General features: G+C 53.5%; 12 protein-coding genes across 12 annotated transcripts; 7 read left to right on the top strand and 5 right to left on the bottom strand.

The window, feature by feature from the left end:
- Positions 1-1,478: 1,478 nt before the first annotated feature.
- On the top strand, positions 1,479-2,341 carry DL89DRAFT_21666 (uncharacterized protein). The gene has a single exon (XM_040884318.1). The coding sequence runs from the start codon at positions 1,715-1,717 to the stop codon at positions 2,165-2,167; it is 453 nt and encodes a 150-aa protein (XP_040747916.1). The 5' UTR covers positions 1,479-1,714; the 3' UTR covers positions 2,168-2,341.
- Positions 2,342-3,019, top strand: DL89DRAFT_301048 (uncharacterized protein; the record flags this gene model as incomplete). The annotated part of the gene is made up of 1 exon (XM_040890836.1): positions 2,342-3,019. The coding sequence occupies exon 1, from the start codon at positions 2,516-2,518 to the stop codon at positions 3,017-3,019; it is 504 nt and encodes a 167-aa protein (XP_040747915.1). The 5' UTR covers positions 2,342-2,515.
- Positions 3,020-4,317: 1,298 nt separating this feature from the next.
- Positions 4,318-5,053, bottom strand: DL89DRAFT_264516 (uncharacterized protein; the record flags this gene model as incomplete). Its single annotated transcript, XM_040886281.1, has 2 exons — positions 4,960-5,053; positions 4,318-4,925 (listed from the first exon to the last, which is right to left on the bottom strand). Coding segments are annotated over exons 1-2 (643 nt in total), but the record flags the coding sequence as incomplete, so codon positions are not given.
- An 838-nt stretch (positions 5,054-5,891) lies between these two features.
- On the top strand, positions 5,892-6,926 carry DL89DRAFT_212627 (Aminomethyltransferase folate-binding domain-containing protein; the record flags this gene model as incomplete). The annotated part of the gene is made up of 1 exon (XM_040884228.1): positions 5,892-6,926. A coding segment is annotated over one exon (1,035 nt), but the record flags the coding sequence as incomplete, so codon positions are not given.
- A 516-nt stretch (positions 6,927-7,442) lies between these two features.
- Positions 7,443-9,140, top strand: DL89DRAFT_290197 (uncharacterized protein; the record flags this gene model as incomplete). The annotated part of the gene is made up of 5 exons (XM_040890057.1): positions 7,443-7,451; positions 7,539-7,584; positions 7,679-7,737; positions 7,848-7,918; positions 8,012-9,140. The coding sequence occupies 5 exons, from the start codon at positions 7,443-7,445 to the stop codon at positions 9,138-9,140; spliced, it is 1,314 nt and encodes a 437-aa protein (XP_040747912.1).
- A 957-nt stretch (positions 9,141-10,097) lies between these two features.
- Positions 10,098-12,226, bottom strand: DL89DRAFT_264513 (uncharacterized protein). The gene is made up of 3 exons (XM_040886280.1): positions 11,430-12,226; positions 11,134-11,366; positions 10,098-11,068 (listed from the first exon to the last, which is right to left on the bottom strand). Exons 1-3 carry the CDS (start codon positions 12,178-12,180, stop codon positions 10,304-10,306), a joined length of 1,749 nt encoding a protein of 582 aa, XP_040747911.1. The 5' UTR covers positions 12,181-12,226; the 3' UTR covers positions 10,098-10,303.
- Positions 12,227-12,487: 261 nt separating this feature from the next.
- Positions 12,488-14,334, bottom strand: DL89DRAFT_219846 (uncharacterized protein; the record flags this gene model as incomplete). Its single annotated transcript, XM_040884415.1, has 4 exons — positions 12,488-13,229; positions 13,304-13,799; positions 13,875-13,975; positions 14,042-14,334. 4 exons carry the CDS (start codon positions 14,332-14,334, stop codon positions 12,488-12,490), a joined length of 1,632 nt encoding a protein of 543 aa, XP_040747910.1.
- Positions 14,335-15,957: 1,623 nt separating this feature from the next.
- Positions 15,958-17,017, top strand: DL89DRAFT_264511 (glycoside hydrolase family 24 protein). The gene has a single exon (XM_040886279.1). It carries the CDS (start codon positions 16,033-16,035, stop codon positions 16,846-16,848), a length of 816 nt encoding a protein of 271 aa, XP_040747909.1. The 5' UTR covers positions 15,958-16,032; the 3' UTR covers positions 16,849-17,017.
- Positions 17,018-17,063: 46 nt separating this feature from the next.
- Positions 17,064-18,953, bottom strand: DL89DRAFT_264510 (glycosyl transferase). The gene has a single exon (XM_040886278.1). The coding sequence runs from the start codon at positions 18,669-18,671 to the stop codon at positions 17,355-17,357; it is 1,317 nt and encodes a 438-aa protein (XP_040747908.1). The 5' UTR covers positions 18,672-18,953; the 3' UTR covers positions 17,064-17,354.
- A 149-nt stretch (positions 18,954-19,102) lies between these two features.
- DL89DRAFT_273825 (uncharacterized protein) lies at positions 19,103-20,254 on the top strand (the record flags this gene model as incomplete). The annotated part of the gene is made up of 2 exons (XM_040889110.1): positions 19,103-19,116; positions 19,594-20,254. 2 exons carry the CDS (start codon positions 19,103-19,105, stop codon positions 20,252-20,254), a joined length of 675 nt encoding a protein of 224 aa, XP_040747907.1.
- A 252-nt stretch (positions 20,255-20,506) lies between these two features.
- On the top strand, positions 20,507-22,698 carry DL89DRAFT_21390 (Zn-dependent exopeptidase). The gene has a single exon (XM_040884255.1). The coding sequence runs from the start codon at positions 20,581-20,583 to the stop codon at positions 22,396-22,398; it is 1,818 nt and encodes a 605-aa protein (XP_040747906.1). The 5' UTR covers positions 20,507-20,580; the 3' UTR covers positions 22,399-22,698.
- Positions 22,618-24,020, bottom strand: DL89DRAFT_21442 (cysteine proteinase). Its single transcript, XM_040884267.1, has 3 exons — positions 23,926-24,020; positions 23,584-23,683; positions 22,618-23,507 (listed from the first exon to the last, which is right to left on the bottom strand). The coding sequence occupies exons 1-3, from the start codon at positions 23,972-23,974 to the stop codon at positions 23,000-23,002; spliced, it is 657 nt and encodes a 218-aa protein (XP_040747905.1). The 5' UTR covers positions 23,975-24,020; the 3' UTR covers positions 22,618-22,999.
- Positions 24,021-24,077: the final 57 nt, after the last annotated feature.

The following is a 24,077-nucleotide window of genomic DNA, read 5'->3' as shown; positions in this document are numbered from 1 at the left end:
CCTACATGGCACAGGCAGATCTCTCGATCAAAGCCCTGATCAAGACCCAGACATAGAGCCAATAGCATTACCATCGCTGGAGCTGCCTGTGCCATGTAGGGCCAAAGATACGCTATGCCATTTCACCGATCATGGCCATAGGAAGAATATGAAATATATTTGACATGCTATTGAAGATACAAGGCCCGTACATTTTATACCCGCCCTTCCGTCATCCGATCCCAATGCATCCACCTGTTGCCTCCATCCCTGTTGCTGCGTCACTTTTCGCTTTCCAAGCCTATGCCAGCATCACATGAACCCAGCGGCAGACATGTCTTGTTACATAGCTGGTGGATAGGAGACAAATGTGGCGGCAGGAGGGATAGCACGCTTAATGTCCGTATGTCCGTATCCAATAGGGGAGGGCCCGGTTGGCGTTCCTGTCAACTGCTGTCACGGGCCAATCTCTGACAGGGCCGTGGCTATCGTCCTTTACCACGCTTTGGTGCACGTTGACCGCAACAGACCAGTCTTTGTTGAAGGGGTCAGGCGTAGGAAAAATGGCACCAAAGATATCGTCAACAGCCACCGGCCAGTCTCTATGGGGGTCAGGAACTGAGGCATATAGGCCGTAGAAAGTGTGGACTGCCACTGGCCAGTCTCTACTGGGAGTGGGGGGTGCCTCATGGAGACCAAACAAAGTGTTGACAGCTACCGGCCAGTCTCTGTCTGGATCACCGGTATTATGCGGTGCTAGGGCACATTAACTGCACCACCAGTCGACGCGAACACCACTGAAAACAAAGCGACTACACATGCAGTATGCAAATTCATGTCCAGAGACGATATAAAGAGGCAAATAGTTATACAAGACAATAGTAACCTATCTTTTCTCGACCATCAAACCAGTTGTTCACCCCCTGTCGTCGAAGCTATCTATTATATATATTTATAGAAATTCCATGGGAAAGGCCAGCAGCCAAAGGTACTCTCTTCCACCATCCACCATCACCATCTGTGCATTCAGCAATGTACGTTCGCCGGAATATAGTCTGCATTGACAAATACATTCCCTTTTCCCGCAGCTGTTTTTCTACCTACATGTATGCCCACTCCCCTACACCCACATTGCAAGCAATCGAAATGTCGAATGGCTTGTATTTGCCAATCAAGCCCATTGACGATTTATTGCCAATTTGTAAAGCCAATGCCGGAGTCCGGAGAGAAGGCCACACGGAAAAGATGGAACGCATTGGTTAACACGAATATCCATTTTAGATGATGTATGTGTTGCAAGCAAAGAGGCGCAAGCGCCCTATTTACCACTGCCCTGCCGCCCCGCCAGGTGCCAGTTGCGTCAAGCCCTATGTGTTTCCTGGTGTATTGCTCATGCTGTGGTTGGGATGCGTATCGAACAACCGCCAGGTGCAGGCGCTAGCTGCAACTGCATACAGGTAGTCGCCAAGGCAAGGGACCAGCCGGAGCAGCCCACCACGATAACCCTCCACTAGCGTCGTTATTTTAGTGCATGAAGAGTATACTCGGAAATGGCTGAATGCAGAAATCTCTGGGTACCAACAAGAAACAAGGTGCATTGTTTACAGGGGTTCTGCACATGTCGTCCTCTGGGCATCGTGAAGTACGTTACAGCAGCACTATGCCAATTGCTCATCTAGGATCTTTTGCACGGTTCACCTAGTGGAGAGAATTATTTCGCTGATGTGTTCTGGGCATGCAGAAATTTGTATTCTCCCGAGTCCACATTTGCACTTCTGCCTACCCACACCTCCCAGCGCTAGAAACTGCCGAAAAAAAGGCAAAAACATTCTTGGCAACACCAAGTGTATTAGCATATTACCCACCGCGTCCAAGAAGATATCTCCTCGGCGAGGCTCGGCTGTTTGCCAGCCAAGCCATTATAACAGGTCAAGTGTCAGGTCGACAAATACACCGGCAGAGGAGGAGTGTAAGTGTGGCCATATATATAGACCATCGAATTTACTGTATAGAACGGCGAATGGCACAGGCCGGTGAATGTCGGTGGCATCTGTCCCCACTCCTACCGCCTCCGATACAAGCACTAGCCTGCCTTAATGGCGGGAGACATGGCGATAGACACGCCAACATTTTTTGGCCTGGTGCTGCGCCCGCACTGGTCAGTGATTTTCCCTGGCCCAATTTCTAGCACCTGCGTTCGTCGTTTCTATTCTCTTCCTCTCTCACTTGGCACTGCATGCTGCGCGCAGGGAATAATCGTGCCCCATGACCGCCACTGGACACCACTCGTCGTTTCTCTGTGCCCGATTGTTTTCTGGGTATATTCGGTGGGCCTGCTGTGCCCGGCTCCCCGAGAGGCCATGTGGACACCATGTTGATCCATTCTGGGATAGCAGCTGAAAAAGGCTCGAGATTGTCCACCCATGACCCATGCTCCGCCTGAGCAACAGAGGCACCTTGCTCTGGTCCTTTTAATTTAGAGTTTCCACTCGCTGAATGCCTCCCTGGTTCTATTTTTAGATGCCGCACCGCCGCCATGCAAATACCCGAGTATACTCAGAAGGGCTCCAGGAAGGGAGCAGTGAGGGACACAAAACAGGACAAGGGGGGAGAAAGAGGTGTCATGCGCGCACGTCAGCAGTTCAAGGTACTGAGAGCTCGAGTTATTGCCCTTCGCCACCACCATGCAGAAGTTGGCGACTGTTTTCCCACATTACGTCTGGAACCCGGTCAAAAAAGTGGTAGAGCCACCTTGCGTTTAAGCAAGAAAAAGTGGAGCGAGCAGCAGGACAAGCTCAGACCAGGTGCACAAATCCTAGATATAAATACCGATGACCGTGGAAAGCACCCCGAGTTATGCCTCACACCCACATCTCACACTCGCCACTCTTTTCCCACTCCTGTACACTTGTATTTTAGACAACCATGGGCACACAAAGAGACTATCCAACATTTGACCCTCGCGGAGGAGTCACCCCAGATGAAGCACGCGAACTGTCGGATACTGAAAAACACACTGCCGCTCATGTACTTTAGCTAGCCATCACTGTAAGCGAGCCTTCCTCCAACAAAAAAGACTGTCCGATGCACCGATATAATCACTTGCCTTTCTCGCTCTTTTTCTTTCCCCGACATCCAAGCGATTCCGCCAGATGTCTTGCCCCCTCCCAAAGGAACGCTTGGGGTGCAGCTCAGCTCAGCTTTCTGTAACATTAGCATGTTTAACTCGCAAATAAAACATATTGATGAATAGCTGTCATGTATTATTCACAAAATAGGAGTTATGCACCCAATAGGGCCGCCTGTGTTGTCCCGTAGCGTGTTTCTAGCGATTAAAGCAGTAGACAGCAGGATGCACAATCACGCTTCGAGCACACCTCAGAGTTACGTTCAGCAAGCCGTTGGATCTAACTCTCGCCATCACCCACACGTGGGTCAGGAATCGGCAGATCCCTGTAGACGACGTTCGGGCGGATAGTGTGCATGGACTATGGTGCTCAAGTAGAAAGAAAATAGCTGATTTTGTAGGGGATAAAGCAGTGCAGGCAATGCGCTGCCTAACTCCCCCGTGGCCACAGGCAGCTTTATATACATGCGAAAAAGGCGTCTTAGCCAGAAGGCTGCCTTCAATTGGGTAAGAAAATGCCAGGACACAATGGATATGCACAGACGCTAGTAGGAGAAAAAAACCTGCAAATGCCCAGATGTGCATGAAGCACAAGAGATGAATTGGTCGAATCGGGGCACCCCCGTCAGGACGAGGATTCGCAGAGACAAAGTCAATCTTTTATCCTTGCTGCATATAGACCGGCACAGCAGCCAGCCGTTTTATTCCGGGAAACGGAGGGGCTCATGCCGACCAGATGGAGGTGGAAACACGGCAGTGCAAGTGCCCAAACATGTGCTTACATCACATTTCCTGCATGAAGTAGATATAAGAGGCAGGCGTGTTGCCGAGAAAAGCCCACGGAACTTGGCGGCACAAATGCGCTTTCGAATGAATGATACCTGGAATGGAAACAGGGACAGCGAGATATTACTCCATGCACAGCGAGCCGTCCATCCCCTCGGCGATCAGCCGCCCGCGGGTTCCCGCACACATACCAGTGGAGCCGCGGTTTGCTATTGATAGATCTTCACACATGGAAATATCATGGCCCGGCCCTTATTGCCGATGCACAATGTCCCGGGCGCCAGGCAATTCGCTGGGCACCAGGCGCTATTCCGCTATGCTGAATGGCGGGGCCATGGTCCCAGCCGACGCGCTGCCGATACAGTTCGCTCGACGCAATCTGCTGACTCATATCCTTCAGCCGGGCCATCCACGCTGCCAGCTACTGCCATATATCTGGTTCATAATCGCCTCGCTTGGCATCAGCTGCGCAGACGAATCTCGCAGCACGCCGTAGAGATCATCGGCCCCAGAACAGGCCATTGGAACTCCATTAGGGCCCCCAGCATGCAGCACGGCAGGCATTATACGTTGCTGAGGAGCCTGTTTCACCGCGCCAGCCGACGCTTCGGCGTCTGCATCCAATCCCATGTACTTGCTGTTTTTGGACATTCCACGGGACTCAGTCGGCACCTTGTTCGACACGCTCATAGGCACAGCAAATCGCGGGTCGGCTGGTGGGCTAAGCGCACGTGTGGTTGGCCCGGCAAATGGCATTGCTGGGATGCACAGCTGCTGGATCCGCAGTGCTTGCCATAAAGACTCGTGGTTCCAACATGCCTCCATGTTGTTGAGGAACGGAGTGCCCGCGATAGTGGGCGGTGCGGCGCGGTGATCGGTCTGGCTGGCAGCAGGGCCCTCCCCGTCGGTTTCTGGAGCCGGTTTAAACAGCGCAGACGGCGGGTTTTCCAGAGACAATGGTATCCGCGGAGTCGGGCTGCAGCAGAGCCTCTTTGCCTGTGATAGATTGCCTGCATCTGCCTCTGGCAGGTGGCTGTGCATGGCGCTTCCGCTGAGAATCAAGAAACTGTTCAAGCCTGGTACGAATCTCCGGGCAGATCATTGCAGCGGCCGGCTCTCCAAACACCGACGAGCCGATGTCACCCAGACACACAAACTTTGTAATATAGAACCAGAACTGCGGCTTCCCCGATCTTGTGACTATGGTCGGGGCCTGCGAGTAGTTTTGCTTCGAGCTCCCGGGATTATACACCTTGAGCGCGTACTTTTGGACCTGGATGATCGTATTTCGGAGCCTGCGGGTGTTGGCGCCTCCACTGCTGCGCTGCTTCTCGAACTTTGCCATGGCCTTCTTGGACAGCGCGCAGTGGATGTAGTGGACCTTGTCGGAGACCTTGCAGCCGACCCCGTAGCTGGACGACTCAGGCTCGTTCTCAACCTCGATTATTTGGAAGCGACGGCCGCCAGCCTTTTGCTCGCCGTACCGGCATTTCCACTGGGCCAGTATCGTGTCGCTTATCCAGGGCGTCAGCTCTTGGGACATTTCGAAAGAAGAAGAAAAAAAATACAAATGCGCGCGAATGGAGCAACAAAGAAGAGCTTGAGCGGAGTGGATCGGTTCGTGGGTGACTATTGAAAAATGGTTCCAGCCGAGCCACAAACACCAAAGCCGAGACGTGGATTTTTCCCATTGCAATGAGACAGTCTGGCTGTGTTGCTTATCTCCGCACTAGTTTCTACGCCTTCCTCAATTTGTATTTCTAAGCAACACCAGGCAGAAATTTGCGACATGACAACTCTTGGGCGAGTAGTGGCCGCGCTGGCATCGTGCAGCAGGATGACCAGCACACTGCCGCGCCTGGCAGTGGCAAGACCGGCCCTCGGCAAACACACTCAGAGCAGCCGCCGTCTATCTACATCGCGCGTGCTCAGTGACCAGCTCCTCAAGGTGGGGCAAGCAACAGACTTCGAGACGGTGCTGGACAGGGCTGACGGGTACGCGCAGATTAGCGGGCGCGCAGTGATTGAGGTGGCCGGCACTGATGCATCGGAGTTCCTGCAGGGGATCCAGTGCAACCACATGCCGACCATCGATCAGGGCGGGCCCGGCATGCTGACCGGGTTCTTGGCGCCGCAGGGCCGCGTCATCGCCGACGCATTCGTGTATCCGCGCAACGCGGGTGTGAACTTCCCGCACCCGGTGTTCCTGGTCGAGGTCGATGCGGCTGCCAAGGACAGGCTGCTGAAAATCATGCGGTTCTACAAGCTGCGTGCACGGATCACCATCCGCGATGCAACAGACGAATACGCAGCCTGGAGCGTGTGGGGTCCTGGCAGCCAGGCACTGGTGGGCAGCGAGGAGCCGATCGGGAAAGTGCCGCGCGGCACCCTGGTGTTCAAGGGCGAGACGACGGCATCCGGCGATGTGTGGATGGCCGACACGCGCGCGCCGGGCATGGGTCTGCGGCTGCTTCTGCCCCGCGACACAGCGCGGCCGGCGCTGCCGCCCAGCTTCGAGGAGAAGTCCAGCGAGTTCTACTCGCTGCGACGCATCCTGAAAGGTGTTCCTGAGGGCGTCTCTGACTTTGTCCCCGACGTATCGGTGCCCCTGGAGTGCAATCTGGACTACATGCATGGCGTGCACTTCAGCAAGGGCTGCTATGTGGGCCAGGAGCTGACGATCCGGACACACCACCGCGGGGTCGTGCGTAAGCGCATTGTGCCTGTCATCCTGAGCTCGCCTGAGGAGAACCCCACCGGTGCCAATCCCCTGGTTGTGGATTTTGGCTTTGCGGCACGGGTCGCCGCGCAAACAGACGTGACCAGGCCCCAGGCAGGACCGGATAAACCGCGCAGCCGCAGGGTGGCGCCAGGCAAGCTCGGCAGCTGCGTCCACAACGCAGGGCTCGCACTGATGCGCCTGGAGCTCGTCGACGCGTATGTGCAGGGCGCTGGATCGGATGTGGCATTCGAGACTGCTGACGCCAGCGGCGCCAGACTGTTTGTCTCGCCGTGGTCTCCCAGCTGGTGGCCGGCTGCCGCCGCGGATCCGTCCCCTTGAGCAAGCCAGCCCTGCCAGCTGGTCTGCAGGCCGGCCAACCCGCAAGGCATTTTCCTGCCTTTCTGCATGTGCGCAAGGGGTGCCAAGTGCCACTCGCTTCATTCCACTACTTTTCGCTCCCCAAAAATTCCCTTTCGCCCCTCGTAGAATCAACTGCTCCCCCTTCCTTTATATTTTGAAGGAGCATGTCGAGACAGGAAAATAAAAATGGAAAAATTCTTTTCTCTTTCCTCTACTCCCACTTTTATTTTCTCCTCCTAAACGCTTGTTTTTTATCCACTATTTCATTCCTGTCCCTTTTGACCTTGCCTCACCTTTTCTGTCCTGCCAGCCCACTCCCTCGAAAGATAGCGGCCGGCGTTGCCTCGTATAACCACCTCTCCACTATTTGCATTCGAGAATATACGCAATTCGCCCGCCCTTTAAAATACCTCCCGCTTCGAGCTGTATCTGCTCTCCCCGCACCGAACGCAAAACACACGCAGGGCCATGTCAAAGGTACGTACCAAACCCGCACAGGTGCCACTTTAGCCTGATATGCGTGCATACTGAAATTTTTGATTATCCGTCGGGAAAATATTGTAGACCTCGAGGAGCAAAGGCGCAGCGGCGTCAAACGATGGCAGCGAAGGTAAGGATTTTGGCGCAGCGAGCCCGCAGGAGAATGAAATGTGATTTCCTGGCATGCTAAACTCACCAATTCTATTTTACCGCCTTTTTTGTAGAGAAGCACCACAAATACAGATGCCGTGATTTGAAGCGGCAGCTCGAAGAGCTTGAAGAGGTTGGTTTTCTCTTCCGATAATGAATACGTGAACAATCGCATGTTTGGAGGGGATCGCCATTATTAACGCTTTTTCTCGTGCCTGATACTTCCCATCACCCTGCCTGTAGTACAACGAGATGCTTGCTGTCAAGCTGTATCGCTCACAGAAGCGCCTGCGCCGGATGAAGATCGAGAGAAAGTAAGTGGCGTGCGTCCAATCCTGCACCTATGTAGGTGACGTCCTCCCTTTGCATAACCACTAAACCCTAAATCTCTTTTTGGAGCTGTGTAGTTTGCTGCTCGAGCGGCTTGATCGCACTCGCCGCTACACCGACTCGGCCTCTGACTCGGACGTGCCCCTGAAGGACTCGTTTGTTCGTGCCCACATCTCCGACAACGATGCCCCCGAGCCGCAACCACGTACTGCTGCCGCCGGACGGTCGCGCCGGCGTCAAAACCCCGCAAGCGGTGTCGGTACCCCGCAGCAGCAGACTCCCTCACACTCGTCGTCGGTTGATCCCTCGACAACCACCCGCAAGTCGGGCTCAAATAAGGATCCGAATGCCCCGAAGCGCCCGGCCAATGCCTTTGTTTTGTTCTGCCAGGCTGAGCGGCCCGGCGTCAAGAACTCGAGCGTCGAGATGAGCTCGGGCGAGCTGACCCGGGTGATGAGCCTCAGATGGAAGAACATGTCCGAGGATGAGCGGAAGCCGTACTTTGAGATCTACGATCGTGAGAAACTGAGGTACGAGAAGGAGATGTCGTCGTATATTGGTGGCTCGACCAACAACGCCGTGTCGTCGGCCGCGTCGGCGACGTCCACCGCTGTGCCCTCCGCCGCAGCTGGAGATATTGCCGACCAGGCATCTACCCACGGTGATACTGAGGCTGACGTTGAGGCACCGCCTCTAGACGCCAACACATCCACAGCTGCCCCATCTATCGATGGTGTAGACCTGTCAGCAAAGAGCGTGGTAGAGGACTCCAAGCCTACAGCGGGCGATGACAACCAGACCCATAGCAACGGAAAGGATGCTGAGGCGCAGCAGCAGGAGCAACAGGGAGAGCAGCAGCCATCGCCACCCCCTGTGGCCAACGGATCATCAGCCAGCACGGCCATTGTCGGTGCCATTGATAGTGCTGCCGCGGTAACAACCGAAACGGTGGAAGCAGCTGAAACAGCTGAGGGCAGTAATATTGCTCAAGAGGCTCCGGTTCCGGAATCTACGTCAGACACGGGGAATGAGCCGCCTCCACTTGCTACTGCACCGACTACTGCAGACGACGGAACTCCAAAATATCCGGCCGATAACCAAATTCACGAGCCACCACATGTAAGCAACGTTAACAAAATACTGGCTAACGATATGCCACCAGCCGAGCTATCGGCTTCGCAACAGAACGGGGTTGCAGACCAATGAGCGCCTTTTTTAAATAGATATCTTTTTACCATTGCCGCACATGGGCGAGGTTATTCAAAGCAAGCAAATGACAGCATCATTAGTGCCCAGCAGTAGAGTGCAACTAGTATGTCGCTAACCACCTAGTGGGTAGGCGTACCAGCTGAGCCCAATGTTGGAAATAGTCGAAAACAAGAGTGGAAAGAGAGAAGGGGTTTGCGCATTTACCGCCGGTGTGTTGGCACGGCTGATGACTGGTAGGCTGGTAGGCTGGCCTTCTAGAACACCGTATATGGTTCGTCTTTCTGTGTTGCCACAAATCCAGGGCCGCAGCCCTCGCACCAGGCTGTCTGAGCTAAAGGCTTATCTGGGATAGTTTTGGAGCTGCTGTTGTCAACTGCCCCCACGAGGGAGCAATACATTCAGTTCAGCCATATATTAATCTGTTATCCGAATTTGCTCCCTGCGATCAACGCGGGTGGAAACAGCTGATGTGCTTGAAACTTTATGCTATTATGCCGCTGCTCTCAGCACGCTGTCTATTTCTGCTGTATAACTAATCCTAATTCCTCTATCCACGCCATAGTGCGTATGCAAGGGTATAGCGGCTGCACGATATAGCTTAGCACACGTCAGTATAGTTGTAGGTCTTGGGAGCTTCTTTACCGTCACTAGCTTTGTATCACCCGAAATCTACCAGTATCCTAACGCTGTCATCCCTCAACAATAAATCCGAAGGATGCATATGACAAACAGCTTCGCTGGCATATGGCTAATATTTCCGTACCGGCCCAACAACGACGGTGTCGGCTCATTCATGAAAGTTGCGTATATATGCATATATAAACATGAGCTGCTTGGTGATATTAGTCGCTGGATATGAGCGCCTCATTTTTCACACCAATATTATAATTATCCGGTCTGTTCGGTGCTTCCTGTTGATGCAGATATGATTTAGAACAAGTCTTTTCAATCTTTGTCAACTTCACCCGAGACTGTCACCAGTAGCCTTTTATAGCCACACCGGCCAGCTGTCAAGAGGGCAATAAAGAAAACTAGAGCGAATTGCGCGTTTCTTAGCAGCCAGACCCCGTACCAGTACAAGAGGCTCGCCACAGCCAATGGCGGAACAGATTGAGACGTGATTCACAACCTCACATTTGCATGTTTAACTAGTAGAGATTCTACGTGCGCCTCTTCTTGCAGATGTGGCCCACAGGGTCAGACTTCACATCACGCAGCGTGTCGGCCGAAAAGCTACTGATCGCCTTACGCTCCGTCTCAACCTTGGTACGCATCTGGTTCTCGAGTGACGGCCGCTTCTTCGCGTCCTTCTCATCCATGATCTTGTTAGCCATATCAATCCATTCGCCACGTCTGGTTACGCCGTTATCAAAGTGCGTCTCAAACTTGCTCTTTATGCCCTGGAAATGCAGTGCTTCGCCGCCCGTGATCTCTTTCTTCTCCAGAGCCTCCAAGTCGCCAAACATCTTGGCCAGGTCTGTCTTCACTGTATCCAAGGTCGACTTTTTCTTATCCATATACGATTTGACGGCATCAAACTTGTCCTTGTCTTGCAGCGACGAACCCGGATACTTGGACATGAACATTTGCATCTTGAGACCGTTGACTTTGGATCCAATGACCTGCAGGTTTTTCGGTCCATTGATGTATCTGCGCACGCGGCTGTTGAACTCGGGGTCGACTTTCTCGATTCGCTTGCACATTTTGTCGCGCTTGGTTTTGTCCCGGACACCGGTGAACCGCATAAAATCGTTGAGCTCGTAAATGTGGTCACAGTTGGGCTTGTGATCCAGCTTTTCGAATCCATTGAGTGCCAGCGGCGGCTTGGACTGCAGGAATCCAGTTTGCACAACCCGACCATCGGAGCAGGTCAGCGACTTGTTGTTTTTGCGGGTTTGTGTCGTGGAGGGCACTTGGCAGAAACACTATGTAGCCATAATTAGCAATACTCAGTATTTCTGGAATTTAAGCGGCATGCATATATACTTACGTAGCGGTAGTCGTCCTTGTCCGTGTATCCGCGCAATTCGTGCGTGCTAGTCATGTCAAATATGCACCAGTCCTTGTCTCTGGTGGGTGAAGACTTTCTGATTACCCCCTGCGGGTGCTCGTACTTGTCGGATTCATCAAACCCTGTAATCCCCAGTGTCGAGTTTGTTGCCAGCAGACTAACCCGTGCTGCTGTGCCAGCCAGGTCCGGTATTTCAAACTGGATAATCTCGCCTACAGTTTGCAAAAATACAGTCAGTGCATGTAGCTAACAACTATACTCCTTGTTCAACTTACTTGCTGCATCGCATCCAGACTCCTTGATCAGTTTCTTCGCCTTTTCCAGCTTTGGCACCAGCCGTCTAAATAATGCCTGCACAGGCTTTGGGAACGACCCCCATGCACGCCTGAACACCAGCTTTGATGCCTGCGCGCCCTCGTCAACCAGCCGGATTGCGTTGCGGATGCCAGGCAGCTCCGCCAATGTATTCATAGCCCGGGCCATTTGTGTCTCAATGCTTGCGACTGCCCTTGCAGCACCAATAGCTTCGAGCCCCATGGTGATGGCCTCGCCAACCAGTCCGACAGCAATGTCAATGATCCCCCCGACCACCGCACCAACGACCAGTTCTATGAAGAACAGCGCAATGAATTTCGCTTCCTTTTTCTTCTCCTCTACCCACTCTCGATACTGGTAGAACTGGTCCAATGTATCATTGCCAGACTGTGTTCTGGCAATGGTCTGCACAACACCCTGGTACAGCGTGTCTATGTCTGTGGTCTGCAGTTCGTGCCTAAACCGCATGTCGTCGAGTGATGCCGATGCACTGTTGATGAATGCTGTTAGGAGCTCGCCGGTCTTTGGAGGATAGTCGTCCTTTAGACCTGGAATCTTGTTGACCGCCGAGAGACACCCGGCTATATCACGAGTGCTGCCGACCACCGATAGGTCTGCGGCAGGTGACGTGCCATTTGGAGTGTCGCGCATAATTGGTGGTGGACAGTAGAAGCCGCGGTCATCGGTGAACTTTGTTCCCATGACAAGCATGTCGTGAGAAAGACCAAGCGTTTCGTTGATATACTTGTCGAAGGCATGGACCGAGTTGTCGTCATCATTCAGTATGAACTCGGCTTCGTTCCACCAATCTGCCTCCTTGGGGCATTTCTTTGGCTTGTGTTGATACATGCTAAAGTAAACAAAATCGTCAGAATATTTGCCGTGCTTCGTTATGGAATTGCTCTCTGTGTACTTACTCTTTGCATGTAAACCATTCGCCGTGCTCGTAGCACACATCGGCAAGCTATGAGATGTTTTGGTTAGCGACACAGCATTAGTTTTACATGCTGAGGAAACACTAGCTTACCTGTTCATCAACCCTCCCACGCATATATTTCTGATACTTCTTTTGCCACTTTCCCTTCATATCCTGGTCCTTCAGATCCTCCTTTGCCGTGTCAATCAGCTGCTGCATCATGTGTGTTCCAGCAAGCAGATAGAGTTGGTAAATGCGTTCTGGCGCCAGTCCACCCACCTCTTCTACAACACTGTTCACTTCATCAAAGACGTTGTCCCAGAAATCGTCCCGCATGTACTTTTTCTCGCGGAGACTCATGCTGACTTTGATTCGCTTCAAAAAGTTGTCGTCGCTGATATCTCCTACATCCTGAATTTCGAAAAAGTCGAAAAACACGTCCTCGTCATCCTCATCTTCCTCGCCGAATGTATCGACGCCATCAGACCCATCCAGCGGCTGGTAAGGAAGCCCAGAAACTGCAGAAATGAGCGACCCGTAGCGGTCGTCAAGATCGATAGCCCAGATGCTGACTCCACCGAGACACAGATCTTTCGCTTCTTTGAGTTTTGCCTTTAGCGATACTTCGCTGTCATACGAGACGTAGTCGTTGTAGCCATAGAGCATTATATTGACGAGTGCCTGCTCATCATATCGGACGTGGTAGGCCTGCCTGTTGTCAAGCATATCTTTTATCTCTCCGTATGAGATATAGCCGCTGGTCTCTGTGCATTCACCAGGTGTGCCTCCAGTGGAAAACATGCATCCAGGATTATTACACGCCGGGTCTCTCATTGCAAACGATCTAATTGTATGACAATGGCTTTGTGATATTTCTTCTTCTGTGCCCTGCTATGTCCATGATTCTCGTTAACTTACCTTCCATAGAAGCCGAGACCCATCATAATCTTGTTTGACGATACTCCAGCCCGCTCAATGATTTTGAGCGCGTCTCTGATTTCGGTCATGTTAGTGTGTGGGTTGAGATAAGGGCCAAGGGACGTGATGTTTGCATCCCATGTGCCATGTAGGTCATATGACATGAATATGATATAGTCAAGGTACTCTGTCATTTCCTCAATTCTAAACCCGCGCAAATACCAAGGACTGGCTGGGGCAGCAATGGACAGCGATGCCTTTCCAATCTTTTCTCGTAGCTCTTTAATCCATGTGAGATAGTTGTCGTAATCGGGCTTGCGGCCGCCATGTTCACCAGATGTCGGGTACTCAAAGTCGATGTCAACGCCGTCAATGAGACCCTGCTCGATCCACTGCGAGATGGCATCGTTGAATTTTGTGCGGCGGTCTGATTTGGATATTAAATCAGAAAAGCGGTGCTCTGTCGGACCTGGGTCATTGAATGCCCACCCACCAACTAGACATGCAGGTAGAGGGTTAGCTACAGCGGTGAATGGCAATGCGAATAGCAGAGACCTCTCGAGCTACTTACATGACAGAATTATTTTTAGATCCGGGTTGATCTGTTTCATCTGGTGCATCTCCTGGAGCTGCACTGCCTGGTCATCATCGAGTGTAGGTAGAAAGCCGCTGCTGACATTTCCAAATGCATAGTGTATGTGTGTGAACTGACGAGGGTCAATCTTGTCGAATTTGTACTTGTGGCAGGTGCGGTTGACGGCCCAGGATTCGTAGTAACCGATTCTTTTTGACAATGTGCCTGAGCAAATCTTTTTATCCTTTGGCCAGCTCATGTCGCAGTTACTCTGACATCCGGTGCCTATAGCACCAGTTGGCTTTTTGCAAAACACCTCGTCGAATCCACAATATCCATACTCTGAGCAGCAGAGTTTCAGTGGACATGTCTTGTTTCCCTTTGATGTGAGACCGCACTCTGCTTTGGGGTCGACTTTGGGCAGCGGTGGTGTGCCGGGTGAAAGGCAAATGCCCATCCCAAGCTGGAGCCCATTGCATCCGGTCCACTTCCAGGTGCTATTGTTAAACCCTTCAATATCGGATGGTGACAGATCAAGCGGCTTGCCGATGGAGTAGCAAGTATCACCAGAAGTTACGTTGTGAGCATAGCAGGATCCATCTTTGTTCTTGTGAGGCTTCCTTGAGGGAAGCATTCCGGGAGTAACACAAAGCCGCTGGTCAACCATCAGCATGTTGCAGTCCAGGCCAATATTGAATAATTTCAGCCCAAACACCGAGATTTTGGCTTCCTCTGCAATCTTGTCACAGTAATCGCCTGGTTTTACCGTATAAACACGGCATTCGTTAGCACGCTCATTTGCAATAGGATCACCAGCAATAATGCCGGCGAGTGCTAACAGAATACAATACAAAAAGTAATGCATGGCTAATGTTTTTCTTAAGAAACTACCTGACGTAGAAATGACAGAAGGCAAGGCGGGCCAGGAGTGCACAGGAGGCCCCTTTATATCTTTCCAGTATATACTGATGGCTGCTTATCACAAAAGATATCCGTGCTGCACATCGCTGTGGCTGACTGTACACTGGTGAATCGACATCATGTCATAGTAGCATATACTACGCCAGTATAAAGGCAACCATGTATAATTAGTGGCGTGTATAATGGCGTATTGGCATGATGTCTTGCTGATCCTGATTTTGACTGCGGCAGCAGTGCTGCATGGGAAGTGTGACTTAAATGTAATGGCGGCTATTGCTCGGACATCGATATCGATAGGTTATACAAAGTGAGCATTGAGGCAGTTTGTTGTGCCACAAGTACCCTTACAACTTGACAGCTAGCGGTGTTTTTAGGTAGGTATCAAATGCATGTAATTACTCTGTCTGCATGAAGGTTCTGGGTATATTCTCCTTCACGGCATCCACCCCTAGATTCCAACCTGACATAAACACATATCTAGGCTATTACTGCCCAGGATACCTTGGATAATTAGGCACCAGGAATGGTGAGAGCGGCAGCATGGTGACGAGAACCTACTGAAAGTACCGTGGTCGGCAAGCGTTGTCCTGAAAGTAAAAATGTCTGAAGTATTGGACGTAGCATTGAACCACCTTGCAACCTTCAGCGAGGGTGACACCGTTTCGCCTATATTTAGCATATGACATCATAATCTGCTATATAAGCACGATTGCTCCTTAGTCAACCGGTATATCCAGCATGGTCTGTGGACAGCTATCATGCCTGGAAAGTTCCAAACAGCTGCAGCAATCTATTTTGGCTGCGTGAGAGCCATTTTGCAGCGTGATTTCTCGGTGCTACAATATCCCGGAACCGCTTACTCGGATATGCATGCTTACGTAGCATAATCCATATGCTCCGCAGGGATATGCGGAATATTTATTTTTAGAATCTCCTTGGTAGTTGCTGTACTTATAGGGTATGCCATTTAGCATGGTCGACATGTACAAAGGTGCATGTGGGGTGTGATTGGCAATGCCATGCGGTCATAGTTGCTGGTTAGTGGCGATTGCTAAAAATAGATGTTGCACTGTCGGACTCTGAAATGATCTTTATAGCTATCTCTACGTGAGATATAAAAGGGTCCCGCCACGCCTCCGCTCTGTCCCTTCGATATCAACACACAAACACACAAGCACAAGCGCCAACACAAACACGGACATCCAAGTACTACTATCTACCCTCCCTTTTAAAAATGAAGTTTATTGCCATCGCGTCAGCCTTCCTCGCCTCTATCGTATTGACCAGTGCCTACCCTATCCAGAAGGCTAGTGTTATCAACTGTCGCTCCTCGCCAAGTACATCTGGCAAGGTGGTGAAGACATACAAGCTCAACCAGGACATCAAGATCTCGTGTCAGGCCACAGGGATAGACGTCAAGGGCAACACGATCTGGGACAGGACCATGGATGGCTGCTACGTTTCTGACTACTACGTCAAGACAGGAAAGAATGGTTTTGTCGCTAAGAAATGCAGCGGCGGGGACAGCAAGCCTAACCCCAAGCCTACAGGCACGTACTGCAAGGGCATCAATGCCAGGGCTACTAAGCTGATCAAGTCTTTCGAGAGCTTCGTGCCGCAGCCCTCACCCGATCCCTCAGGCTTCCAGACCGTCGGATACGGCCACAAATGCCAGCAGGAGGGATGCAAGGAGGTCAAGTACAAGTTCCCGTTGACCCAGGCCACGGCCAGCGCACTGATGAGCCAGGATGTCGCTGTCCACACGGCGTGCCTTGCCAAGTTGCTAAAATCCAATGTCAAACTGAACGACAACCAGTGGGGCGCGCTCACTTCGTGGGTGTTCAACATTGGGTGCGGCAATCTGGCTTCGTCGGAGTTGACCGGCCGTCTTAACAAGGGAGAAAACCCGAACAAGGTCATTGACAGCGTGTTCCCCAACTGGCGCTCGTCCAAGGGAAAGATCCTGCCGGGCCTTAAGAGGCGCCGTGACGAGGAGATGCGGTTGGCTAAGGTTCCGTCCAAGAAGCAGGCGTTCCCGAGCTGCAAGTAAACCAAAGCCCCATTTCAAAAATGCAATTAGCTTTTCTCCTTCAGCAAACCAAGTAAATAGGTCAAACACACTCGCTAGACCGAACTTGGCTGTGCGTGCTGCTACTATACACAACAAAGCGCAGATCATGGATCGCTGTGGATGAACACGACATCAGCGTACATCTTATCTGCTAGGGGACCGGCAGTCCATAGAATTCAAGAATCGAAGGTTGAGTTTCCGAGAAAAAAGTATATTTTTCCTTCTATAGGAGAAAAAAGTGGAAGATAAAAAGTGTAAAAAGCTAGAGCTAGAGATTGGCCTGGGAGGGAGGTGAAGGGAGGAAGCGGCGGATTGGCAGTGTGAAGGAAGGGGAGGATGAGGAGACAGGCAGCCAAAAAAGATGTATGCGGAGGGAGGCTACTGAAGGGAGCGGGAAAGAGGGCTAACTTTTGAGGGAGGGCTATGGTACAGGGCAGGCGCGAGAGACAGCGGTATCGCAAAGGGAGGGGGCTGGAGTAGCGCGCCTATTGCTTCTTGGGCTGCTCAGCACCGTTCGCTTGCTGCTCGCCCTCTTCCTCCTCCTTGGGCTCGGTGTCGTGGATAATCTCCAGCATGCGGGCCTTGGTCATGTTGTTAACCTTGGCAAACCGCGTCTGGCACGCCGAGCGGTACGTGTAGGCCTTGCCGGGATCGCAAATGCATTTTGCGTGCATGGCGGGGTCGCGCGGGCAGTGCATGTTGCCGGGGTGCTGGTAGCCAATGTCCTCGAACCAGTGGATCTGGCCCTTGTGCAGGAGCAGGGTGGCGGCAATGGAGTGGATCGGGGCGTCGCCCCAGCGCTCGTAGAAGAAGCCCTGTGCGTCGTCGAGGTAGTTGAAGTATGACTCGTAGGCCTCGCTGCGGTACAGCGACAGATCGACAATCTCAAAGTTGGACCAGAAATGGCACAGGTTGTAGTTGCCGTCGGTGCCCATGACCCAGTTGACCAGCGAGTTCTCGGGCAGCAGATGCGGGTTCTTCTTGATCCACTCGCGTGTGTGGTGCCACAGAGTCTCGACCGTCCGGCGGCCCTCGCGCGGCGCAATGGTAAAACCGTACTTGAGGCCCTTCTTCTTCATGTAAACGAAGGGGTCGTAGTCGATGTCGCAGTAGTACTCGACGTCAGGCTCCAGGCGCCAGTACCAGTCCAGGTCGGCCACCAGCGGGTGCTTGTAGAACAGACCCGACTGGAAGCGGCACATGAAGCGGTATGACAGCGAGCCACCGTACAGGTACCGGTTCTTGTTGTACTCGAGCTTCTCGGCGGTCTTCTCAGGCGTCACACTCTTCGAGTAGCCCCAGTAGGTCTCGTTCAGCGTGCCAAAGCGCAGCTCGTTCTTGGTGATCGCCGAGATGCCGTCCTTGAACTCTTGTGTGAACGGCTCATCGTTCAGCAGCACGTACGGGTACTTGAACCGCCGGTTGAAGCGATCCTCAAACATGCGCATGCTCTTGCGCAGGCCGTTCAGCTCAGAGTTGCGCACCAGCACAACGATGGCGGCGTTCACACGCTCGCCGGCAACTGGCTCATCGTACGAGATGCGGGCAGGCGGAATTGAGTCGGTAGTGATCCCGTACATGTCTTTCTGCTCCTGCTCCTGCTGCTGTTGCTGCTGCTGTTGGCTGCCCTTGAGGATGTTTGGCAGAGGCAGGCTGGTGCGCAGGTTGGCGGTTGTCTGGGTACCGAGCGAGTGCGAGACCAGCCACAGCGTGAAGCAGACCGTTACCGAGGCAGCCAGCATCACGCCGAGCTTGTACATGCGTGCGGTGGGCGTGAACCCGGTAATCTTGGGAATTCCCATGTTGCTGGAATTGGAAATAATAAAACGAGTGGAAATAGAAGGGTTGCAAGGAAAGAGACGCAGGACAGGGGAGCAGGCGGGCTACCAAGAGGGAAAGAAGTAAATGCGCGTATGTGTGTTTGTTATTCCGTGGCGCTGTTCTACTGGAATTTTTCAGCCAAAAGAATAGAGCCCAGTCGTCAAGCGGCGGCACCCAGAAGAGACAATATGCGGGCGAATAAATAAGAGGAAGCGAATGTTTTCGTGAAGAGAAAAAGAAAGAGAGTTCCTCCTGGCTCTGCGGCCAGCGGGTACATCAGTGCGTCCTCGCCGAAGGTCCAGAAAATCAACCGTGTCCCAAGAAGAAAAAAACACTTGGGGAGGGGGTGCATTTGGGTCGCCGAGGGGAGAAGATCGGCGACAGCGGTGATTCGCTGAAATAGGCGGAATCGATGGCGAGGATGGGGTGGACTTGTGTGCTGACTGGCAATGTGCAGGCGCAAGAACCAGTGTGTAAGCATGCAGCCTTCCGCCGCATGGGCATGGGCGTGGGCACGTCGCACGCTTGGATCTTGATTTGGCGGGTCCATCGTCTGTTGAGTAACATCAGAAATAGACCGGTCCCAAAACTTTGCGGCCTGTCCGGTGGTGCGATGGACTGCCGATTGCCTGATCTGATCGGGCTTTGATCGAAAACGCTAGTGGGCACGGCTGACCAACTCGAGTTTCAGCCAGGCATTTTCCATTGCGCCTGGGGCAGCATACTCCAGCACCACCTCAATTCAGCGCGCCTTTTTGTATAATTTCCATTAACGCTTTTTCAGTTCCAAGTGCAAAAACATGAGTAAGTTTGCGATTCGGCCTCGCTAGGACCGCTAGCGCAGCATTCTCTGAAGCGGCAGCCGTGCTAACCTTTCGCACCGCATGTAGTCAACGAGCTCAGCAGCACGGATTCGGACTCGGAGTTTGCCAAGTACTGGGTGGAGTGGTTTATGTCGCTGGAGGGCAATGAGTACTACTGCGATGTGGATGAGGACTACATTCTGGACCGGTTCAACCTGACAGGGCTGAATTTCGAGGTGCCGCACTACCAGAAGGCGCTGGAGCTGATCACGGACCGGCTGCCGGATAAGCCCATGTCTGACGACCTGCGGGACCAGGTGGAGCGGTCGGCAAAGCACCTGTACGGGCTCATCCATGCACGCTACATCATCACGGCGCGCGGGCTGGTGAAGATGCTGGACAAGTACAAGCGCGGCGACTTTGGGCGGTGCCCGCGCGTGTACTGCCAGGGCAACCAGCTGCTGCCGGTGGGCGTAACTGACATTCCGAACCAAAAGGCGGTCAAGCTGTACTGCTGCCGGTGCGAGGACGTGTATAACCCAAAGTCGCGTCGCCACAACATGATTGATGGGGCACATTTCGGCACCAGCTTCCCGCACATGCTGTTCCAGGTGTACCCGTCGCTGAAGCCTGCGCCCAGCGACCAGCGGTATGTGCCGAGAATCTTTGGGTTCAAGCTGCACAACATTGCTGAGCTGCACAGGTGGCAGGACGAGCAGCGCGAGCAGCAGAAGCAGCGGCTCACTGCCGACAAGAAGTAGCTCTGTCCCGCCTGGCGGTGGTGCCCACAGGGTATCGTGCAGATTTCTTAGACATGAAGTGGTTCTTGTTCTTGTGCTAGTTGAAGGCGGTAATATACAGCTTTTTCCGTGTGTAATTGGACTGATGACTGATGCTTCGAGGGGGTCCACAGCTAGGAGGAAACCGGGTGCGGCGTTGTTGGCGATTTTCAGCATGGCCACGATACCAGTTATAAAGTCACGCAATGGCTTCTCATCCTTCCCCTCTTCTCCTCCGCTATACACGTTTTTTCCTACTGCACTTTCTATCTCCATATTATTTCTAGCATTCATTCCTGTATTCCTTTATGTGTAAGATGATTCCCGATGAAAAGAAGCCTGTGCCTTGGGGACTGCCGCCTCTGCGGTCCGAGGTCCTTGCGCGCCAGTCGGCCGAAGCGGCACCAGCGTCGTCGCAGCCTCCAGGCGGCACCACGCACACCACCAGCACGCACAGCGAGCACGCGTCCATCGACATGGGTGAAAAGAGATCGTCCATCGACCTGAACGAAAAGAAGCCGTTCATCGACACCCCTCCCTACGAGGATATCGGTGAGCCAGCCCTGGCCGTCTCCAGCAACGGTTACACGCCGCTGGCTCCGCGTCCACTGGACAGCAGCGTGCCCGGCAGCTCCAAGCGCCTGATGGTACTGGCAGGCGGGCTCTTGATGATTGGCGGACTAATCGCATTCATCAAGTGCGGAATGTACGACCCGACGAAGATAAACCCAGCGACCTTCACGCCGACGACTATCGGTACAGGCACCGAGACGCTGCTGACGGTCGAGAACCTGCTTGACGCGGGGTTTGACGAAAACAACACGGTTGCGTGGGACCGGCTGGCGGAGATGACAGACCTGTATGGGCACCGCATGACGGGCAGCGACGGATACGACCGGAGCGCCGAGTGGGTCCTCAAGACAATCAAGCAGGAGGACACGAATCTGACGGCCTGGGCCGAGCCTGTGTGGGTCAACCAGTGGGTGCGCGGCAGCGAGTCGCTGCGGCTGTTTGCGCCCACGCGGCCCTCGGGCTTCATCGACATCCCCGTGCTCGGACTCGGCAACTCCGTATCTACCCCACCGCAGGGCATCGAGGCCAAGATCATTCCCGTGCACTCGTTCGAGGAGCTGGCAGCGCTTGGCTCCGACGTGATCTCGGGCAACATCGTGCTGTTCAACATGCACTTTTCAGGATACGACAGGGTAGTGAAGTTCCGCGGTGGCGGCGCCCAGCAGGCAGCCAAGCTCGGCGCGCTTGCTGTGCTGGTGCAGTCGGCGACGCCTGACTCGTCGGTGGACTCGGTGCATACGGGCAACTCGATCCGGGCGTCAATCCCAGCAGCATCGGTCTCGCCGGCCGATGCCGGGCTCATTGAGCGCATGTACAGGCGGGCGCTTGCAGGCAAGTCTGCCGACCACGTGTTCCCGCGCGCCAAGCTGGTTATGAACAACAAGTTCACCGAGTCCTCCAAGCAGTCGTCCAACATCATCGTTGACTTCAAGGGCGCCGAGTACCCGGACGAGATCGTGCTGCTGTCGGGCCACTTTGATTCGTGGGATGTCGGCGTCGGTGCTATGGACGACGGTGCCGGTGCGTTTTTGGCCTGGGAGGCCGCGCGGCTGATCGCCAAGGAAGGCCGTGCGGCGCGTCGCACGATCCGCGTCGTCATGTGGAACAACGAGGAGACGCTGCAGCGCGGCGCCAACGCATACCTGGAGGCACACAAGGACGAGATCCACAAGCACCGGTTTGCGTTTGAAAGCGACATTGGCGTGTTTGAGCCCTGGGGGCTGGCTGTCCAGGCCGACAAGAAGCTGGTCAGCAACCTGGTCAACTACGGCCAGGATCTCATCAAGGTCCTGGGCGCTGGCAACATCACGGTCGTGGAGGATGCGCCTGGCGAGGACATTATGGGTCTGTGCAATGCCGGCGTGCCGTGCGCGGGTGTGTTAAGCCTGAGCCCCGAGGGCAACCTGACCCCGCTGGAGCCGCACTGGGAGGACCATTACTTCCGCCACCACCACGCCAACAGCGACCGTATGGAGGTCATTGATGCGGGCCAGCTCAGGCGCAGCGCCGCGGCACTGGCTGCCTGGGCGTATCTTGTTGCGGACATGTTCTAAATCTTTCTTTTAAATGTAGACCTGCTTCATGTGCTTTGAAATGTCAATCTCCTCTGCGTTGCTCGCGGCTGTCGTTGTCGTCGCCTGTTGCTGTTGCTGCTTTTGGTGCGCCTTGCGTTTCTTGATCTTGGCCATTTCCTTGCGCTGCTTCTTCGACTCGGCCTTCTTTTGGCGTGCGGCACCTTTTGTTGGCTTCTTTGACACTTTTTGTGAGTGTTGCTCGTGTTGGTCCTTGTGTTCCTCGGACTCCTCCGACTCCTTTAGTTCTTTTGGCTCGATTGGCTGATCCGGACCATTGTAGTTTGCTGGTCCGTCTGTAGCCCACCAAGAGCTGTCGTCTTTGGCCATCCACTCTACCAGTGCCTCAATCACTTGGTCCTGGTCCTGTTCCTGCAGTAGACGGCGCACCAGCGCATGATTCAGCACGCCAGTCGAATCCATGACAATCTTCTCCATCGGCGTCATGGGCGAGCTCTCATCCGCTGCTCTTCTTGCAAAGTCGTCATCCGAATCCCCGCCATCTCCAGGCTCCGGAGCTGCTACCTACACATGGGAGACCGCCGCGCATTTTATTCCAAATGGCATTCACTACGTTTTTAGTCTACATTATAATACAGTGTGCGCGCGAGTCATGCGTGCTTGGGCGCGCCTTCACCGCGGCCTTTGGCAATACCACGCCTGCCTGGTCATCCAGCGGCGGCGCAATGCTGTCCTGACTACTTGCTTTAATCTTTGGCAGGCCGTTGTGCGGGCCATGCCGGTTGCGCACCGACGAGTAGTGCTCGTACGAATGGTAGGCGATATGCACCGGCGGCATATTGCGCTGCGTGCTGTTGGGCTGGTCGGACGGCGCCCCGCTGATGACAAACACGTTGCCGCCGAGCTGGTACACTTTTATGTCGACGCGGTAGTTGCGCGCAAACGCCACCAGCTCCAGATTGCCCGCAAACACACCCAGTCGCCGCATATTGTACACATACTGCGGAAACGGCTGCGATTCGTCGATGAACGGCGCGAATTCGTCCGCATGCTGATCCATGTAGTCGCACACGGCTACGCGGTGCCGCGAGTGCGTATCAGGGGTCCCATCCACCTGGTCCGCCAGGGCTCTAAGTAATGCCTCGTTAAATGAAATGCAGGTGTCTATATTTAGGGGCTTCAATGAAGCCGTTGTGGTTAGGTTACCTGAATAGGCAGTTGCCGTCACCATCCATTTCCTTGCAGTACAGCCCGATCTTCTTCAGCGCCCGGTTCAGGCGGGTGAAATCGTCGTAGCCATGTGTCTCTGGGTCAAAGTTCTATATAAAAAGAAGCGTATCTTCAGCATTCACATTGCAGCCATCACGTACACCCGGTAGAGGGACGAGGCGGTGTCCGGGCAGTTTCCACAGCTTACCCTGACCAAGTGCTTTTTTCCTTTCACTAGGGCAAAAAAGCGATAAAAAGTGTGTTGATAGTGTTAGCGAGTGAGCACGAGCCGGAAGATGTGTGATAGACAGGGCGGATGGGTCTGCTGAGGTTACGTACTTGAGCTGTGTCGTTTTGAGCCCTGGCCTTCAGAATGCGTTCGAACCATTCAGCGGAATTGGCGAAATAGAGAAAGTGTAGGTGCAAATTTCCAACCGAGATAAACCTAATAGAGGCAAAGAGAGGCGGAAGGAAGCAAGATGGTGGCTGCT

The sequence above is a fragment of the Linderina pennispora genome (genome assembly GCF_002104995.1).
Source record: "Linderina pennispora strain ATCC 12442 chromosome Unknown DL89scaffold_1, whole genome shotgun sequence".
NCBI lineage: Eukaryota > Fungi > Kickxellomycota > Kickxellomycetes > Kickxellales > Kickxellaceae > Linderina > Linderina pennispora.
The sequence above is the reverse complement of the archived record's forward strand: the minus strand, read 5'-3'. Positions and strand labels throughout refer to the sequence as shown.

Excerpts from the sequence above, each read along its gene's own strand:
- DL89DRAFT_21666 (XM_040884318.1), top strand. The coding sequence starts at position 1,715 with ATGCAGAAATTTGTATTCTCCCGAGTCCACATTTGCACTTCTGCCTAC.
- DL89DRAFT_264513 (XM_040886280.1), bottom strand. The coding sequence starts at position 12,180 with ATGCTTGTCATGGGAACAAAGTTCACCGATGACCGCGGCTTCTACTGT. Across the intron at positions 11,367-11,429 it reads GTCTGGATGCGATGCAGCAA|GCGAGATTATCCAGTTTGAA; the intron begins GTAAGTTGAACA and ends TGCAAACTGTAG. Across the intron at positions 11,069-11,133 it reads ACAAGGACGACTACCGCTAC|TGTTTCTGCCAAGTGCCCTC; the intron begins GTAAGTATATAT and ends ATGGCTACATAG.
- DL89DRAFT_264511 (XM_040886279.1), top strand. The coding sequence starts at position 16,033 with ATGAAGTTTATTGCCATCGCGTCAGCCTTCCTCGCCTCTATCGTATTG.
- DL89DRAFT_264510 (XM_040886278.1), bottom strand. The coding sequence starts at position 18,671 with ATGGGAATTCCCAAGATTACCGGGTTCACGCCCACCGCACGCATGTAC.
- DL89DRAFT_21390 (XM_040884255.1), top strand. The coding sequence starts at position 20,581 with ATGTGTAAGATGATTCCCGATGAAAAGAAGCCTGTGCCTTGGGGACTG.
- DL89DRAFT_21442 (XM_040884267.1), bottom strand. The coding sequence starts at position 23,974 with ATGGTTCGAACGCATTCTGAAGGCCAGGGCTCAAAACGACACAGCTCA. Across the intron at positions 23,684-23,925 it reads CTCAAAACGACACAGCTCAA|AGACACATGGCTACGACGAT; the intron begins GTACGTAACCTC and ends ACTTTGACCCAG. Across the intron at positions 23,508-23,583 it reads GACGGCAACTGCCTATTCAG|AGCCCTGGCGGACCAGGTGG; the intron begins GTAACCTAACCA and ends GGCATTACTTAG.